This window comes from Bolinopsis microptera, chromosome 11 (genome assembly GCF_026151205.1).
Source record: "Bolinopsis microptera isolate Bmic1 chromosome 11, MBARI_Bmic_1.0, whole genome shotgun sequence".
Taxonomy (NCBI): Eukaryota; Metazoa; Ctenophora; class Tentaculata; order Lobata; family Bolinopsidae; genus Bolinopsis; species Bolinopsis microptera.
The window spans coordinates 13070099-13090014 of record NC_087082.1 but is presented as its reverse complement, the minus strand read 5'-3'; the positions used below and the strand labels follow the sequence as shown (position 1 = coordinate 13090014).

The 19916-nt window shown below is 37.6% G+C and overlaps 1 protein-coding gene across 2 annotated transcripts in view; it reads right to left on the bottom strand.

The window, feature by feature from the left end:
• Positions 1-19916, bottom strand: part of LOC134823763 (radial spoke head 10 homolog B-like) — a 50014-nt gene that overhangs the window by 17404 nt on the left and 12694 nt on the right. For both annotated transcript variants that reach the window (XM_063835316.1, XM_063835317.1), the window contains exon 9: positions 8743-8820. In XM_063835316.1, the coding sequence (XP_063691386.1) occupies positions 8743-8820 (78 nt within the window). The remainder of the gene's footprint in view (positions 1-8742; positions 8821-19916) is intronic.

Below are 19916 nucleotides of genomic sequence, written 5' to 3'. Positions count from 1 at the left end.
TTTAATATACTTTAATATACTTTAATGTACTTTTAATATACTTTAATATACTTTAATATACCTATATTATCTCGATTCAAAATTTGGCCGCTTAATTTCTTTAAAGGCCTTTAATGTATAGATCAAATTTACCTTTCATGTAAAGTTAGTCTTGTTCAAAGATATTGATACTTGACCAATTTATGGGCCAAAATACAAATTTTTTGTATATCAAATTTGGTGCATATTCCCAAATATGGGCATATAAGGAAGAATATAAATCTACTAATTGTAGGTGGATTTAATATACTTTAATATACTTTAATATACCTATATTATCTCGATTCAAAATTTGGCCGCTTAATTTCTTTAAAGGCCTTTAATGTATAGATCAAATTTACCTTTCATGTAAAGTTAGTCTTTTCAAAGATATTGATACTTGACCAATTTATGGGCCAAAATACAAAGTTTTTTTCCGATTTTTACCCGGGGATATACTTTAATATGGTTGCCCCCCCCCCCCCCCCCCCCCCCTTATTTTACGAAACATAGCACTATATTACTGTTTTAGCCAAAGTTTCAAAATTCTCGATGTGCACCTTCAAAATTCGATACATTTGTATAAGTCGTCTCTGCTGGACCCCCTGGCTAGAGGCGTATAGCATATTGTAACACACGTGCGCTAACCCATGTTCATCGTCCGCTCACCAGCTTATCTAGAGCCTGTCTAACAGACTCTCTTAGACAAGCTCTGCAGACAGATCTGTCTTAGAGAGACGGTTATATAATATACTAATTCTATATTAATATACCTACGTATACTTATAAACTTACCTTGCTGTTGGGCGTAGAGAACAATTATCTTTTATCTACTAAATCATTATCTACTGTACTAAGTCATTATCTATTGAATTACTAAACTGCTGCCGCAGGTCGGAGTCGGGCTTATTTATCATAGCCCTCGGATGAAGTAATATTTTAATGATTTGACAAATTAGTCGGAGTCCTGCATAAAATAAAACCATGAATTAGATATTATACTCCTATATCATTGAAGAAGCAGGCAAAAGGTACTGTCGCAGTAGACCCGCTGGAGTCGTTACTAAACTTGTAACCTCCTCCTGCATCCTAGATGTGCTACACGGCATAAATCCCAACTCTTAATTTAACGTTACTTTGTTGTAAGTTTATAACCAAGACCAAAATCTAGAGAAAGAGACGAAATTATGAAGTTTAATGAGTGCCAAATATGCGGGGAGCGATTGCAATGTCATGCAAAACAGAGCTGCTTGCTCTTACCATCATGCTCTACCAACGTGACTAATGCAGATATTCTGTATCATTAGTCACGTTAGTCACGTAGTACAACACGTACTGTTAAAGGGGCACCTCCAGTCTTACCTTATCACTAGGTACAGGTGTTATCTCCTTTTTAATCTTATCGTGGACATCTCACGAAAATTGTCCTCATTCTACTGTGTCGTCCCCTTACGATATAATATGTGTAGGATCGTGCCGAAACTAGACTGCATCTAAACTATATCTAGACTACTGTAGTAGACTAAATCTAGTCTTAGAATTTCACCTCTCCTGCTACTCAGCTACTGAGGTAAACTCAAGCCATCAGTGAACACAGCTCAAATCAAAATATCCTTTTAAAAGGTAAAATCCCGTAACAATCTTAATGTACATAGGATCCGAGACTTTTATTTTCTGACAGTATGAAAAACATAATATTATCTAGATCAATATTATTATTAAATACCAAAATAGGCTTGAACCCGCATTTTTTAGGTACAGGGTGGGCCTCAAAAGTCTACCCTTCCTTATCTCTTAAAATTTGAAGCAAAAATATTAATCAGAACGTAAGTTATGGCGCTTTTCCATTCTGAAATAAAATAATTAGTGAGATCTCAGCGAGCTGTTACAATTTTAAGAGATAAGGATGGGTAGACTTTTGAGGCCCACCCTGTATATTGTTTGTTTCTACTAGAGAAATTCTTTCCTTGATATAAAGACCTTTTGCTTGCATCGCTTTTTAGATTGTTGCCTCCCCCGAGATCTGAAGATCTCAGTCTTGCAATGATGGGAATAGAAGAACCGCCTATCTTTGAAAATATGAACAATGATGCAGAACAAACAATCTCTGTTACAAAATATTTTGAATATTGTTTACGTGAAGACATTTTCTTAACCGAAAATTAGAAGATGACGCTTCGTTGGGGACTCTGCTTAAAGCATTCACATTAAATCAGTCAGTGAAACATATGATACTTAAGAGAATAATTGAGGTTAGGGATGAACTAGTGCATGATGCTAAGAAGACGTCTTTCACCGAAGAAGAAAGGTTGTTGTTTGTAGTTTGCAGCAAGGCAGTATTTTCTTACCTGTCCGAGAGACTGAAGGTGAACGAAAGAATGAAGCACCTAATACTTAATAGTAATAAAGAAAAATGCACCACATACGCCAAAGAAGGGTAAGAAGTCTCGAAAGAATCCAATCAATATGAACTACCAGGATGAAAATATATTCCAACAATAGCCGATTGTCAACGAAAACTCTATGAAGAAAGAATCGGATGCGCTTGATTACCGTATTGTTGCCAAACTTGCAGAGCCTCGTTTACTGAAAGAAATGGAATCACATCACCAGAAACAACTTGAAATTGTGATATCTGAAACGGCTAATCTCACAGTTCAAATGATCAGGTTTCATGTGGGTTGGTGGATTAAGTGGCCTATTTATGGGTTAGTTTTTTGACAGATATTAGTACATCCGTACCTGTTCCTAACGTGGATTGTACTATTATTTTTTATTATTGGATTTATATGGCTATAGGAGAAGAAGTGATAAGATATTGCGTTACCTCTGTTTTCATAGGTTTGGTTGAACGATCAAATAGGGCGGGACTCATCCAATATACACCTAATATTGTGGAAACAGCTGTTGTTTAGATTTACACTATTAGCTTGTCACTCTATCAGGAACATATTTAGCTAAAAACTTATCCGCTGATAGCAAAACTTACAAATCGACTGCATTACAGCATTACGAAATGTAACTCCATTTCATTGTTCATTCAATTTTCAAGTTACGGATAACTAAGTTAAAGTCTATAATGCATCTTTCACCCTTTAGAACCGCTCTGACGTGGTTAGTACAATTGTGTAAGTTGCTAATCATTTGGGCGGTATACAAGCACATTATTTCATTTCATTTCATACTGAAATATATAAGAGTGCTAATGAATCCTAATTTTGTTGTTTTTTGTTGTTCGTCACATTTCACTCAGCTGTGAAATGTTGTGACGTAGCAGTACCTGTGTTGTACGAGGTATTTTCTGCGTGATACAGCTGGTGGTTGTGCCAGCTTTTAATTATGACGACATAAAATATTAATTAGAATAATTATCCTTTCACTCGCGGTTTATGAATAGAAGTATTTTGGTAAAATTAGTTATACGAAATTCAAGAAATTTATTTCTTCTGGAGAATCGCTTTTTATATCATAGACGGTTTAGTGCTATTGTCAGTTGCAGGTATTACACTAGCCGATTAGAGGGAAAACATTTGACTTTTCATGCTATAAGTTCCAGAGCTGAAATCTTAATATAAAATTAACCAATTTCCGACTGACTTTACCCACTAAGAATTATAATTTTGTCTCGACAGTATCCAAGAAAGCCAACCCAGTCCGCGGACTACTTATGACGTGATGGTAAGCAGATATCGTGTAGTTTGGATGCAGTTAGTTTCGACTAACATTAATTGACATGTTCAATGTTCATGTTGACCTATATATACCGTATATTCAGCTCCGCATACGACCCTATGAATATGACCGCTTCTGACGCCAGAGAAAATTTTAACTTTGCTCCTTCTCCTTAATCGGGGCAAGGCTTCTTGGATACTGCCTTTGTCTCCGGTCAGTGGTATGACTTCATGGTAATAATCACAAATAAAAGCTCAGTTTCGGATTCAGGATTAAACCAGTCATTGGCAAGTTAAAAGCGTTTCTTGCGCCTTTTTAAACGTATTCGCTTCAATATGTACGAAATGGAGCATTTCCTTTTCTAGCTTTAAGTACATATTTTTCAGGGTATTTGAAAGCAATCGGATTAGAAGACCATCGAGGTATCGAATGGTTGATATCATCATAATATGCGAGAGCGTTATTACTTTATCACTAATGAAACGGTCGAGGGCCTTCAGATAAAATAAGATTGTTAAAGTAGTTTTTTCATTTCTTACTCTACAGACTCCCATCGTGTTGCTTTTCAGCACTGGCGATACTCGTGGCAAGATAAGTTGCTAAGGGGGCAGGGGGGGGGGGGGGGGGGGGGGTCTTTATGAAATTTCTCTCGAAATTGATTTTATAGTTGTTTCTCATAGAGGGGAGTGATATCTATCTGCTGCTTTTAGGTCCCATGGAAAAATATTGTTCCTAGCCGAATTTATTGCCGGTCAAAGGTCAGCGTTCATGTGTAATTGTATGGCGCGAGCGATTTTCAATCGTGCGCCCTGAAAATCGAGTCTAAAATTCTATCTTCTCCTACATTTTTTGAGCAATCACCTTGAAACTTTCAGGATATGTTCTAAGGACCATTTAGAAGATTCCATTCGATCAGAATTTTAAGATAGGCCTTAGAAAATTTTTAATTCGATTTTGAAAATCTTGGACCTGGAAAAATCGTCAAAAAACGAGGTCCAAGATTTTCAAAATCGAATAAAAAATTTTCTAAGTAGTTAGGGCAAGAATTGCTGTTTATGGGTCAATCTGTGAACAAATTCGTAACAAAGGTTTGTCTACAGGAATGTGTTGTCCATAGTCCCTGGAACCACCAAAAAAAACCGTCCAGCTGAAACTTTTGGGCAAAAATTTTTATAGTCATTTTTCTCCAGAAACCCATACGCCCCACCCCTAATATTGGTTATTCGGCTCCCGAAGGTCTTGAGATCTCCATAGGGGGTGCAAAATGACCGCAATGGCCACATTATGGCAGGCGAATGATAGTTTCAGAACGATTGGAGCTTTATTTTTCGAAATAAATGGAATTTTTCGAAATTTTTCTCAATTTTATTGAAATTTTGAAAAAAAATACACCAAATTATTTTTAACGCTTATTTCAAATCTATTTAAAAACTCATCTACAAATAACAAATACAGTTAATCTAAAATGTGTATTCTCAGTAAATACCATGACAAATATTAATACACAGTTAATATTAATCAAAATTCGCTTGTTCTTCAGGTTCATCATGTCTAATGTTTGTGCAGTTCATACCATGGCATCGTCCACAAGCTGGCAAACAATTGAAGCCATATTTCCTACATGAACATCTGAAAGTCAAACAGGCCTGTTCCACATCGACAGAACAGTTACAACATATAAGGTTCAAAATAGACTCTGGAGCAATTATAGCTTTTGTTGCAACTGGTTCGTAAGTGCCACCAGAAGCCAATTTCCAGCCGTAGTCAAGGGGATTCAGACTGTCAGCGTTAAGCATGACCCAGTTATGGTACTGTAAGTAAGCTCTAAGGATGTGCTCCGTTGCTGAAGCTATTATTGGAGGTAGCCTATTCGGATTGAGACTCTTTTTCGCTACCATCCTATTGTATGCTAGGAATCTCAAAGCAGAAAGAGTCTTTTTTTGTCACCATAAATGTACTGCAAGAAACAGAGGCCTGCCTCAATAATCTTTTCTTTTGATTCTCTCACCGAAAGTAATGTTGCCAACTGACCTTGCTCATCAAAGGCGAGAGCTTTCTTTAGCACTTTAACCTTGCTAAAACCAAACATTGCACTCCACTGACGCTATCACAACCTGAAATACTATGAATTAGAAGAAGTATCTCCTTTTCTTTATGATCTAGATGACTTGATATTTCTTTGATTGAATATGTACCCTTCTTCGTTGTTAGATAAATATCATTGTGATGGTCACTGTTGAAATGATGTACTAATAGACTTGAACTATATCGGTATCCTCTGCCTTCAATTCAACATCACCAAGGAATGACATTACCAATCTTTTCTTTGCAATTAAAGTATCAGCATCGTTACAAGCTCTGATCACTTCAATACCATTTACAGTAAAAATGCTTGAGATAAGGTCGATCAGTTCTTTTTTGTTATTGTTGTTGCTCAGAAATGTTGTTTTGGTGACAGTACAAAAGGTGGATTTCTTTACAGCAATATTAGCACAGAACGCTTTTACTCTCCTCTTGTGCTCGTGATCTTTAGTAGAAGGCTCATATCCATCAAAAATCACAGTAACATCCCGATTTTTAGGGATAAGCTTCAAGAACTCCATTGCTACCTCACCATAATTGTCACACCCTTTAAATGAGCTTAGTTGGTGAATTAGCCAACCTCCATCAATGACTAGTGGGATCGTGAAGCTGCAAGATTTAAGTGTAGATTGGTTTATAAATACCAAGAGCAGCCTTATTAGATTTCCTCATCATCTGATATTGATCAAATAAGCTCATCGGCATCACAGTTAACTCGTATGTTAGGCATTCCTCTATTGAAGTCTCTCTATCAGCAACCAAGACTAGACGGTTAAAACACTTCAACGGATCGACTGCAACGCTTTTATTATTCACTTTAACCTGCTTTCTTAGTTGTGTCAAGTTCTTTGCTTTACCTTTGATACTTATCTTATCGATGAATGTCAACCCATCTAGCTCATGTTGAAGGACAGCCCCAACGGCCAAACATTCCTCGGGATTCACCTCATCGTTCCCAGGCTGTGATATAAGACCAGTCGAAAAAGATATTAACTTAGTCTTATCTTCGGACTCTGTAAAGTCGACAGTAACTTTAAACCAAGTTAATAATTTTCCAAATACATCACAGTTTTTCTTGATTGATGACTTGGTAAGATCTGAGTGGATGGCAGCTTTAGTTGGTACTCCTCGCTTCGATGAATTAGCTAATGAATCTCCAAAAGACTGATTTATTAAAGCCATCTGATTCAGGGTGGCCACCCATAACTTGTGAGCGGACTCACGATTACTCATCCTTCCACTTGTTAATCCACCACTAGATTTAGCTGCCCTCTATGGAGAGGTCAGTCCACACCCCGGCCCACTCGTGGTCGTTGTAACAAACCGTGTGAAGCCCAGTTACTTTAAAGGTCTTTAAAAACGCCCCATACTTGACTTTAAAAATAACATCCTGCTCCAAATACATGAGTCTTAAAGCTTTTGCATACTGTCCCCTCCCAGCTGCTGCGAAGTAGGGCAGCTTCAAAGCTACTGCTGATAAATGCATATTGTAGTCGTGCAACCTCTCTGCTCTTATGAAGTCCTTTACTAGTGTTATCATGTTGTGGTAAGTAACCCATAGAGCTGCTGTTCTACTGTTGGAAAACAGGTTCTTTAGAAGCAGAGTTATTTTCTCTGATAGATCCTGAATAGATTTAGTCTTAAAGTTAACACCTAGATTTTCGTTCACACATTTGTTGATGTAACCTTCCAAGTCTACTAGTTCATCGTCGTAAACTTCTTCCTCTATAATGAAACAACAAAGAGCGGCGTCGATCAGAAAGTGGGCTCTCAACGCTTTATAGTAAGATCCTCCATCCGATATATGCGTGACGTCTCCAGGATACACGAGTTTGATGAGCTCCTCTAAACCCGAGTCTGCCATTATATAGCCTATGCAGCCAAGAAAACTCGTGAGAGTGTGGAAGCCCCCAACCCTGACCACAATAGGCATCCCAGTTTCCAGTACTATTCGGGTGGCCTTAATCCACAATGGAAAATCGAATGTGATTATCATCGGCTCACTGTAGGATAACTTAAGACATTCAACCAGAGTAGTATGTACCGTCGAAGAGCTGTCTGGGGGTTGGTCAATAATCTGTTGTTTGTTAGTTAACCTTGATATTTGTAAATTGAAGTTATTTCCCGAGTAAGATTTGAAATAAGCGTTAAAAATAATTTGGTGTATTTTTTTTCGAAATTTCAATAAAATTGAGAAAAATTTCGAAAATTCCATTTATTTCGAAAAATAAAGCTCCAATTGTTCTGAAACTATCATTCGCCTGCCATAATGTGGCCATTGCGGTCATTTTGCACCCCCTATGGAGATCTCAAGACCTTCGGGAGCCGAATAACCAATATTAGGGGTGGGGCGTATGGGTTCCTGGAGAAAAATGACTATACAAATTTTTGCCCAAAAGTTTCAGCTGGACGGTTTTTTTTTGTGGTTCCTGGGACTATGGACAACACATTCCAGTAGACAAACCTTTGTTACGAATTTGTTCACAGAAAAATCAACTCTTGCCCTAACTAAAGGCCTATCTTAAAATTCTGATCGAATGGAATCTTCTAAATGGTCCTTAGAACATATCCTGAAAGTTTCAACTTTTCAAGGTGATTGCTCAAAAAATGTAGGAGAAGATTTTAGACTCGATTTTCAGGACACGTGATTGAAAATCGCTTGCGCAATACAACTACACTTAAGTGCTGACCTTTGACCGATAATAATTTTGGCTAGGAATAATATTTTTCCATGGGACCAAAAGCATCTGATAGATATCACTCCCTTCTATCAGAAACAACTAAAAATTCAATTTCGAGGGAATTTTGATCTTAAAAATTTAAAATCTTAAAAACTGATATTAAACTCAGAAATTACAAACTTTACAAGACGTATCCAATAATATTTAATTCTTATAATATATTTAATGCTTGCAAAGTTCACAATAGTTATACAGTGAGTAAATATTATCAAGTATTAATTTTGCTGACCTGTTGTAGCTCTTCGTCATGGAATATCTCGTCTGATATCAAACTCTTGATGTCTAATTGGAACGAGCTTTGGTTCTTCTGAAAGGGTTATCATTAATTATATAATAAGGAAGTTTGCTTAAAGAATGTCGGTGTAATTAAAGTTTTTATAAACGTACACCAAGCACTCGTACATATCATTTAAGTTCACATTAGCCTAATTTCCATTTTTCCCAGTTTACAGTTACCAGTGAAAACTAACATTAAATATGTGAATATCAAGTGATCACATCATGTCCCAACTTAGAACAGCCCTCATAACTTTTAAAGCAGTCGATGCCGACAGTTCTAAAGGGATGGCATGTGTGACCTGACAGGTATGATGTAATTATATATTCATTTCTCTCCCCTGTTCTTTCCTCTGTTTTAGTCATTTCTGCTCGAATCTGTTATTTAAACGCTCTCGTTTTTTAAACAACGCTACTTGTCAGGAAATTGTTTATTTAGATTAAGTCTTGTTTTTGTCTCGCCTTGACAATAGCGCTGTTACAAATTTTAGGCAGTCGTTCAGATTTGATCGGCTCAAGTTTATTGATTTACGAGTGAGAATAAACATTCGGTCGACATTTGAAGTGCATACTGAGCAGGTATGTACAATATTTATTGTTTGTCGACATAACGCGAACGTCCACTTTAATACCGAGGTACTAGTTTGTAACTAAAATATTAGATACTAGAACTCTACAACAAATGTATAGAACTATGGAAATTTTAGGCATTGGCATACAAATTACTCTCTTCGATCTTTCGATAAATTGTTTAATTGAGTATTTGGCAACTTGGTAATGGCCCGATGCACCGTGCACGGTCGGCACACGACCGTGCGTGGACGTTGTGTGCATGGACCGTGTGCCGAGCATGGGTGAACCGGTTCATGCACACAATTCACGTTAAATATCTATTAAATGCTATTTGTTGAAATATACAATCACTGAGACTTTAAAGAAGTCTAAATGAGTAATAATTGTCTATTATCTTGTTCTAATACATGCAGTCATTGGAAATACCAACTGTCATTCAAGCCTCATTCAGGCTTCCGGCTATATTCCACTATTTGCTGTCAATAGGCCCTAAATTCTTTGCCACAGTTAATCTTTGACCAATTATTTCTGAATTGTTTTACCTGCTATTTAACGGAAGTGCCCTTATTGGCTAATTGGCTCTTTTATTTCGACATATCTGACAAGAGTGAGCATCGAATCGTAATTATGGTAATACGATAAAAATTACTGTATAGTTAACAGTGCTGTTAAAAGCATTAGTATTTAGTAAACATTTCCACAGTGCCGCCGGTCGTGTTATATAATATGCAGGTCATATCACGCATTTTAATGCAGCCTCTGTTGTTGAACTTAGCTACCTACTTTGAGAGCAAGCAATTAATCAGCGTTCAGCTCAGGGGATCAGCGCGCTGTTGTTCGACATACAGATGAAAATTTGATTACTTTTTGCTTTCTTTAGATCGGGAGATAAGTGGTGAAATTCATCATCAAATGAGCGTTATATTAGTAATAGTATATAATGCACAGTTGGTCATACGTCCAACTGTTTTCGTCAACATGATGCTGGCTAGAGAGAGGGAGGGGGAGACCTCCACAAATCACAACTCTGTGTCAGATCTGTAGTATCTTATTCACTTGAACCAGGATCTCTTTTTGTTATTTAATTAGGTCTAGTCTGGTGGGCACTGCAGATGTTATAAGTATTAATTTAACTTAATGATTTTATTATTATAATCACCGAAAAACCATACAACATCCGGTACTACAAGACTTGTGAAGTGAGGGCTCAGAAAGTTTATTTTAGACAATGTTCGCATAGATTTTCTTGTGATTTCGTCTCAATTGGAACTTTTTGTGCAAATTTCAATACCTTGTACAGTCTAGTAGTAACTTAGTAAACAGTTAATATGCTAATGAATACATCAATCCTCCGGCTCAATTAGACTTTAATTATTAGACGTTGATTAGACAAATAGTCAAGTATTAAACAGCTAAGTAACTATAAATAATGACACAGATGAGTCGATGAACGATATTTTAACTTTCATTTTGTATAAATTTCATTTCAGATTAGAGGATTAGAGTTGTTTAGAAGTTTTGATAATACTGCGTAACAGATAATGTCTTTACTAACCCAAGGATCGGGACGCTTTACAGTTTACACCATCAATATTTTAATATTTTTAGCGTTTGATGAGATCAAGTATGATGGCGAAAACAGAGACTTTTCTAATTCTAAAACTTGATAAGGCATGATAAGGCAAGTTTTAGTCATGATACCTTTAAGTCATGATACCTTTAAGTCATGATACCTCAATTTTTTATGATACGTCAAGTTTCACAGTCCTTGTATTGAGGCTAATAAGTAATAACTTAGTAAAGACCACTTGAAGATCTCTCATTAAAAGTTCACAAGAGGAGAGGAACAGACGTTTACTAGATCACTAATGATACGTCGTGATAATTTAATATACCGTTCAATTAATTATAGATAATCTATCGGTAATTGCAACCTTTAATCTTCGCTTTCGAATAATTTACGCATCTCCACACCACATTTGCACAACTCACAAGGGAGATTTTAATTAATTTGCACATTTTCACAGTGATTTCTAGTGAGTTTAAGTTCCGGGCTCTATATCCATTTTCCACCACTAGCCTTCCAGATATTATGAGTATTGAGTAATACTACTATTATGATAGATCCTTGTGTCAGACTAAACCCAGGTACTACTAACAATGCCTGGATCCCGCCCTGTCTGAACCCTTCCGTCACAACTTTACATAATATCAGAGATATTATCCTGCTACAAAACTTCATTATCACCACTCGTCATCCACTATTTACCACACTATTTAGGCTGGACTAATACTATTTGTGGGTAATGTCGTCACAAAGTTCCCAATTTCACCCCCAGTTCCGGCCCCACACACCTCACGACAGCCTGCCCCTCAGTTATAAACAACTCCCCGCCTCCTCCTAATCCAGCCATTATTAAACAAAAGGAACACAACATAACTAAGACACCCATCGCAAGAGGAGTTGTAGTAGAACATGATGATAATACAATATATTATATTATATAACCCCCGTTTTCGCGGTCACGAGGTGTTAATACCACGTGAATACACAATACACATCTCCAAGCTAGCTCACCGTCCTTTAACTTCTCAACTTGTGTCGTCAACTGATCATTTCTCTACCGCACACACGGGTAACCAATGATCAGTTCTAATTCTAGCACAATCACGATTCACGATCACTGATCAGACTTGCCAGTAAGGTGCATTTGAACGTTTACAGCGAGCAGTTTATACTTTCATAGTTTGGTCATGTTACCATGGAAACAGTCTGGCTGGCACCTCATTTGATGGGAACACGCAGGTTTTGCGTAATTGTTCGTTAGTCTTTGTGGTTGTTAGCTAGCTTTGTAAGGTGATCAGTTTCTAGTCATGGCTGATTGGATTGTGGGTGTGGTTTTCTGTTTGAAGTTCATGTTGTTGACTTCAAATTACTGGAGAGTACGTGTATTATAAGAAGGGTTATCTACTTGTTGAGTATGCTGTACATTTATAGAGTTACTAGTGTAACCCGGCCTTCGGCCGGGATTTCACTGCCGCAGTTAAAAAGGGTAGGAGTAATTACCCGTTGAATCAAAACCCGCATTAAGTGAGCAATTCTATTCGGAGTGCGCTCACGTATCCAATGGTGTCTTAAACAATAGTATCTTAAACAATAATCAATAGAAATTAACCCTTAACACCACACCCGCCCATCATATTTGTGAACATGCATTACATTGTCGTATGAAAGTATAAACTCTCTCTACAGTCCAAACAGATCGTTTGAGCTCTCCCTCCCCTAATGAGTTTATAGTATTACATGACCGTGTAATATATAACAACGCTACATAATATTATGCAGTAATGAGAGAGAGAGAGAGAGAGAGAGCGAGCCCCGTAACTCTTACCGTTTTCTTGATTAATCTGCTCAAGCCATTTTATCTTTTTATGTAACATTTGTGGTACAAAACCATCAATTAAACCACATACCAACGCGGCCGAGTTTTGTCGACACTATACCGAAAAAAACCAGTCTCGTAACTCTTACCGTTTTTTAACTATATAACCGACCGGAAATTACACACGCACAGACGATCAGACACACACACATTCTGAGATTATTGTTTAAGATATTTGATGTACGACGTACATGCTATAGTTCTGATCACCTGATGACCGATTTTTTGTGCTAGATGAGTAGATTTCTAATACCCCGGTTTTAACAGATATTCTGTCGCCTTGCAAGGTTCCTTTTTAGTTGTTCCAATGACTTTTCAATTTTGCACCCAATATCATGATACGGATGGAATTATAGAGAAGAGCTGATGTTCAATGTACATGGTCTTTCTAGAAGTTGAGCTTCCTCAAAACTTTATGAAGGAGATTCGTGCATCAACCACACTATAAACTTATATTTTGTTGCATTTCAGCGGCTACAGAATAATTCGTCCCATGTGACAATTGTTATACTACATTATATCTTACTATATATAAAGCGAGACGATATATATTTATTATTTATCCGTACCATTTTACTGACACCACGGTATCAACTTTAACGGGACTTTCCGCAAAAACCGTAAAAGATATACTACTGAAACTTTTTTGACTAGGTCAAATGCTTTAATGGCCTTCAAATCAGCATGAAAAAATAAAAAATTGGCCAAGGAATAGGAATTTTAGAGCCAAAATTTGGACCCCCAAGTGGTGTCAAAAACGCAAATTAAATAGGTAATTATTATTTAAATGGCACGGATAAATAAATATATATATATATCGTCTCGCTTTATATATAGTAAGATGTGTAGCTGCGGTGAAACACCAAAGTTCAGCCCTGTTAATCCTGCTTCAATTTATCAACGGGCCAGTTAGATCTCGACATTGATCAATACCCAATTCCATGACCTTATTAACCTAGTTTTACTGAAATTTACTTAACAAGACTATTTACACTTAACTGAGGAAAATTTTCGTTGGGTATGAATTTTAATTGGTCCTGAGATTAAAGTTTGATACAAGTTGTACGTTCATGCTTTTCATCGGAGATTTGCATTCTAACATTACGATGATTCTGATAACTGAAAATAGTAGATTCCTATTTGAGGTCACGCACAGTTCTCCTCTTAAAGTATCGAAAATTTCAAAACAGAAACTATATTATATTATTAGTTGTAGGACCACAACCTGCTGCACCACTAATAACTCCTCTTCTTCTTTTGAAGTAATTAGTATAACAAATAGCACACCGTTTGACCAATAGCTCAATAGCAGAAGGGCTGCTAAAGATCAGCAATTAATTAGAGGGTTCCTGTTGTGTCCTTGATCGCGTCCATACCATTTGACATATTTCTACATTTTGCAGGGGTGCTACATTTTGCGGGGGTATTTGCATGCATCAGTGCTAGCATCTAGCGGGTATATGCGATTGATGCTAACTTGTTATTTTTATGTTAAATGCATTGTTATGGTGGTTTTAATGAGTATGGCCTGGTATTGGTCACGAAGCAGATCACGACCAGGTCACGACCAGGTCACGAAGCAGGTCACGACCAGGTCGCGCAGTTATTGTGAACCCCACATATTGTTAACCTGAAGAATGAGTGTCAAGAATCTCATTCGGCGTTGGCAATTGGATACGTTTCAATCTAAAGTTATCAGACTTTTATGTTTCAGCATTTTTCTGCGCTTGTTAAAGCATCTTCATTCTGATAGTGCTAGTCTGCTAGGTGTTACAATAATTAATTTGAAGAATGATATATCCTGCTTGCTGAAGCGAGCTATAAAATTCAAAGAGAGCATTGTACTAATAAAAAGCTAACAACTATGGCGGAGGGAGTTGCCTCAATTCATTCCAATAGCCAATATAAGGTATTGTCGTTTACCACAACTTTTCTATTTACAGTAGCACTGCCATGACCATGCATTCTCATCATCTAATTTGATTGCAATTTTTTTCGAGGGAAGGTGCAAATACTCATTCAATGTTCTCACAGTTCTCCTAAATTTATCATGTTTTTATCAATCCCTCATATGAAAGGTCGTCGAGTTGTCTAGTACAAACAAATCCTCTTTAGAGTCGTAGGCCTCAGATCAGGCAACAGAATTTTAAACCATTTTAAATTTGATTTGTCTCAGAAGCTCTTAATGATGAGCTGTGTCATTTGTAATATGAAATATTTTCCTGGACTGTCCTCCTTAATTAATACGATAAAAAGTGCAATCATGCACAACCTGAAGAAGCGATGAAGTACTAGGAGGTCTGGGAATATGTTGTCCACGCTGGTAGTTTGGAGGATTGTGATTGGTCGAGTCCAGACGGTCTAGAGAGTTATATCACTAACTTCACCGTGGGATTATTATTTTTTGTTTTATTTTTATTTCTGTAGGAAAGGCGAGTCAACATAAGGTTTGGAAGTGTGAATTATCCAACTTCTTTAAGCCATCATGAGAACTCCCACATAGAAACAATGATAGCAAAGAACCGTGGGATGGAACAATAGCAGTAGTAGTTTAGTACCTTGTAGAAGTAGTATTATTTACTAATATTATTAGCTTATTAACCGTAGGAGAGCTCTTAGTCAGACCCCAAACCAACCCGGAAATATGGCTCCGCGTATCAGCCATTTTTCTAACGGATTGAAATTCGCAAATTTTAAAATGTCTAGTGTTAATTCCTCAGCTACTGAAAATGGAACATATTTGTCAGTAATATATCCATTTGAGTGTGTATCGTGTAATTATTACACTGCAAGTAATACTGGCATTTTTCTGAACTTCGGACTATTTCAATTTGTACCAGTTGCGTCTTGTCACAGTTTGTACGTAAAATTTCTAGCGACGTTACTTTACCACCGACTTGGCTTTTTTAAGCTGCTAAATATTTTACCCAAGTTTTTGTCTTGTCGCAGATAATTACAATGTTTTGATCTTGCTATTCTAGATATTTCACTAGTTTATCTCGAAGAAGAAATCTAATTAACTAGGCCCTGCATGATTAAGAGCCCTGGCATGGGGGTCATGTCAGTGGTAAGCAAAAGGCCTGGGGGTCATTCGTAAGAAAACTTATTGATGACCGATGTTTCATAACAGTATTTAAAGTAAAGGACCGCCAGTCAAGCTTGCTATCTTCATCAATAAATTACTAAGAAATAGGGTTTCGCGTCGGTTTGACTATCTAGATACGTGTTGAACTTATGACTACATTAACCATGGCTCGACAGTCGACAAAAGCTAAGAGTTATTAAAACGGTTTTTAAGAAATTAGTTGAGTGAAGCTCGCACGATTGCTCTAACTTCACTTTAATTATTAGCCACCACGGCCACGCTTCATTCGGAACGAAAGTCGTTTATCTTACTTCATGTTAAACTTATGACTAGATTAACCATGGCTCGACATAAAAAGTTATTAAAACGGTTATTAAGAAGCTCGCATCATTGTTCTAAATTCACTTTAATGTTTAGCAACCACCTTCATTTATGAAATTTGTTTTGATTTAAAGACACTTGTCTTGAAAAAGACATTTGTCTTGATAAATACAAATCAAATTCTTACAGTGACGCGTTTAATGTTTTTCTCGGAGTGTGCAATCATTAACTCTTTTTCAAAGTTTTGTGGACACTGAACTGGCCTTCAAGACCAGCCGGGTATTAGTGTGGTGATCCGATCCCGTCTAAATCTATTAAAACAGGATCAATTACTAGAGTTCTGGAGTTCGTTAGACAGGACTTTTTTCCTTGGTCGCATTTGCTACCGTCCGCTCATAACCAGAGCAATATTAAGCTGATAGTTGAGTTAGTTATAAATCTGTTTAATATATTCATGTATCATGCATCGAATATTCAGGGTATCTTATATTATTATCCACTCTAAGATTTATAATAGGGTCGGCTGCTTGCTGACAGACGTCGATCTGTCGTGCTGTTTCTGACAGTGCAATTTGTTGCTTACAAGTTATACTAACTATTTGTGTGTTGTGAGGGGGTTCAATGCACGATCAGTAACTCTAACTGTCAGATTTCACTTTCCAGTTATTTAAATAAGCTATGAATTGTAGCCCTTACAGTTGCTGTACCGTTAAAACGTTGACAATCACAAGTTTAATTGTGATATTATCTTAATACAAGTTACTGAAGCTTTATTGATTTTAATATAACATTAGTCTTGGAGACATTAACTTTGGTCTTTCGGCTTCAGCTTAAAAGAGCTTAATGAACACGTACCAGCTTAAGGAACACGTGCAATAGCAAAAGAAGTTTTAAATTGGAGGAATTATCGTTTCGGTATTGATCGATATTAAACCTTTCAAACATGCTATTTCTTTAGTCTTTGTTTGTAGACATATCGATATATTATGATTCATTGATGTCATGTCGGACGTCTACTTTTAGTCTTCTAAGTTTGTGGTGGCTTGTTGAGGCACCGTTAAATTGGCTTAACAATCGGAAGCCTGGGTCCACTTTATGACTTTACAAGCTATCATGACGTTCTGTATCATCAACAGAGACTTGAGCTAAAGATTGAGGTCCGTTGAGATGACTTCCTGTCTGTACCATTATCTGTACTTAACTTTGCTGACGTTTTCCCGACTGACCGACAATATTTTATTATTATTTGCTATCATTATACATTTACCAACAGTTTACCACGTCTTCTATCAATACAATTACATAAGGCACTCGGTCTCAGCATTATACGTCATAAAAAATGGTTTCCTAATCGGCTAATATGTGAATAGTAAATTGCTAGATCCCCATATTAGTCAATTACGAATAGCGGACTGTCTCGGTTTAAATAAAATAAATTTGTTGACTTGTTGTCTCCTCTTTGTCGTAAATAAACAGGCCAGTGATGGCCAACAACTCAACAAATTTCTCCGTACCGACATGGAATTTGTGGAATTTGTAGAAGTTAAACATCACCGATGCAGTGAACTACCTCTGACTCTCTGAACGTTTTCATTTAAGTTATTTCAGACCTGTTCCAATCTGTTCCAACCAATTGTAATCTAGCAACAACCATGCTTAGTTGCAGTCAGAGATCAGCCATCTGGATTTTCAGTTCAAGATCTTCGTAGTCATTATTATAGCTGGCGTTTAAACATGAATTTTAATGAGCAAAAGCGAGCAGCTTAACTTAAACTGAAGTTTCATTGTTACGATATCACCTGGGAACATATTGTCCAGATTATTGTCCAGATCATAACGAGAATGATTTCACTCTTGAATCTAATAACAATTTTGCTGTTTTGTTACCGGGTAAAAAGGTTTTACCCATGAGTTAGTGACTTGTGATCTTCCACAACAATAGGATATGTTATGGATTAAAGCGATCCAATTTTTTTGATGGGTGGGAACTAGGAACCGACCGGAAATCCGGCTGAATCCGGTTCCGGCCGGATATCCGGCTTCAAAATCCGGTTCCGGTTCCGGCTCCGGCTGGAAAAAAATTTGCCGGATTTTTGCCGGATTTCAGTTTTTTTTTACCGAAAAAAAAATCAAAACAATATTTTCGGCTAATAATGAACAGGGTAGCCTGAATCGTGGAAAAAAAGTGGTTTTAAGAAAAACTTTAAAAAAATTTTGACTTAGAAGTTTTTCGGTCCGAGTCGTTCTCGAGACGTACCTCCTGTATCGAGAGCTCCCGCTTCCGAGCTCGTGTTGCAAAGGGGAGGCCTGCCTTCCAAGATCACACTACCGGGGGAAACCTCGAGTCCAGAATTGTGTATCGATGGGTAGGTGCGGACTTCGAAAAACCAAAAAAATATTTTCGGCTAATAATGAACAGGGTAGCCTGAATCGTGGAAAAAAGTGGTTTTCAGAAAAACTTTGAAAAATTTTGACTTTGAAGTTTTTCGGTCCGAGTCGTTCTCGAGACGTACCTCCTGTATCGAGAGCTCCCGCTTCCGAGCTCGTGTTGCAAAGGGGAGGCCTGCCTTCCGTGATCACATTACCAGGGGAAACCTCGAGTCCAAAATTGTGTATCGAGGGGTAGGTGGGGACTTCGAAAAACCGAAAAAATATTTTCGGCTAATAATGAACAGGGTAGCCTGAATCGTGGAAAAAAGTGGTTTTCAGAAAAACTTCGAAAAATTTTAACTTAAAAGTTTTCGGTCCGAGTCGTTCTCGAGACGTACCTCCTGTATCGAGAGCTCCCGCTTCCGAGCTCGTGTTGCAAAGGGGAGGCCTGCCTTCCGAGATCGCATTACCGGGGGAAACCTTGAGTCCAGAATACAGAATAATGTATCGAGGGGTAGGTGCGGACTTATAAAAAACCGGAAAATATTTTGGGCCACCTCCCTGGGCTAGCCCCCGGCTATAATCGCAAAATTGGCAGTATTTAATCTTCTGATTATGAAATACGAAATATGAAGGTCACGTGTTCAGGGTTTAATTAGCTCATTACTGCAATCATGTGACTCAGCTCTAGACGCCAGACGGTGATTAGTACTGTACTAGACAGTGCCTGCTTACGAACAACCTTATTAAGCACCTCTGGTTGTAAGTCACGTGACCCAATGATACTCAGACTTGCATGAAAAAAGGGAATTCGCACAAACGCGCTCAATCAGGGTGGGGTCTGGCAGCATATGCCAATTAGATATCATTTCTGATTATTACTCGTCTAGTGTCGTGACTCGTGTCTACTCGTGTTACATTGTGTCTGCTACGTACTGCTTGTTTAAGCAATGTCTAGTAGTAGATAGGAAGATTTGTAAAAAATCCGAATCTGTTCGGACGTTGAAGCCGCCCTAAGTCGAGTCGAGTAGTAGTAAATCTAAAACATCGTCCGTCTGGTTGTTCTACTCAGAAGAAAATGGGATCCCTTATGCAAGCTGCAAGAAGTGCTCGATGAAGATTAGGCGTGGAAAGGAAGGAAATTTTCCGGCAAAATCCGGCAAAATCCGGCTGCCTTTTATTTCACTCTGAAACCACCGGTTCCGGTCCGGCAAAATCCGGCTTGCCGGATTTGAGATCCAAATCCGGCTGAATCCGGTCCGGCAGCCAAAACCCCAATCCGGTCGGTTCCTAGTGGGAACAAATCCGCTATTTTTTTGGTTAAACACATTTCCA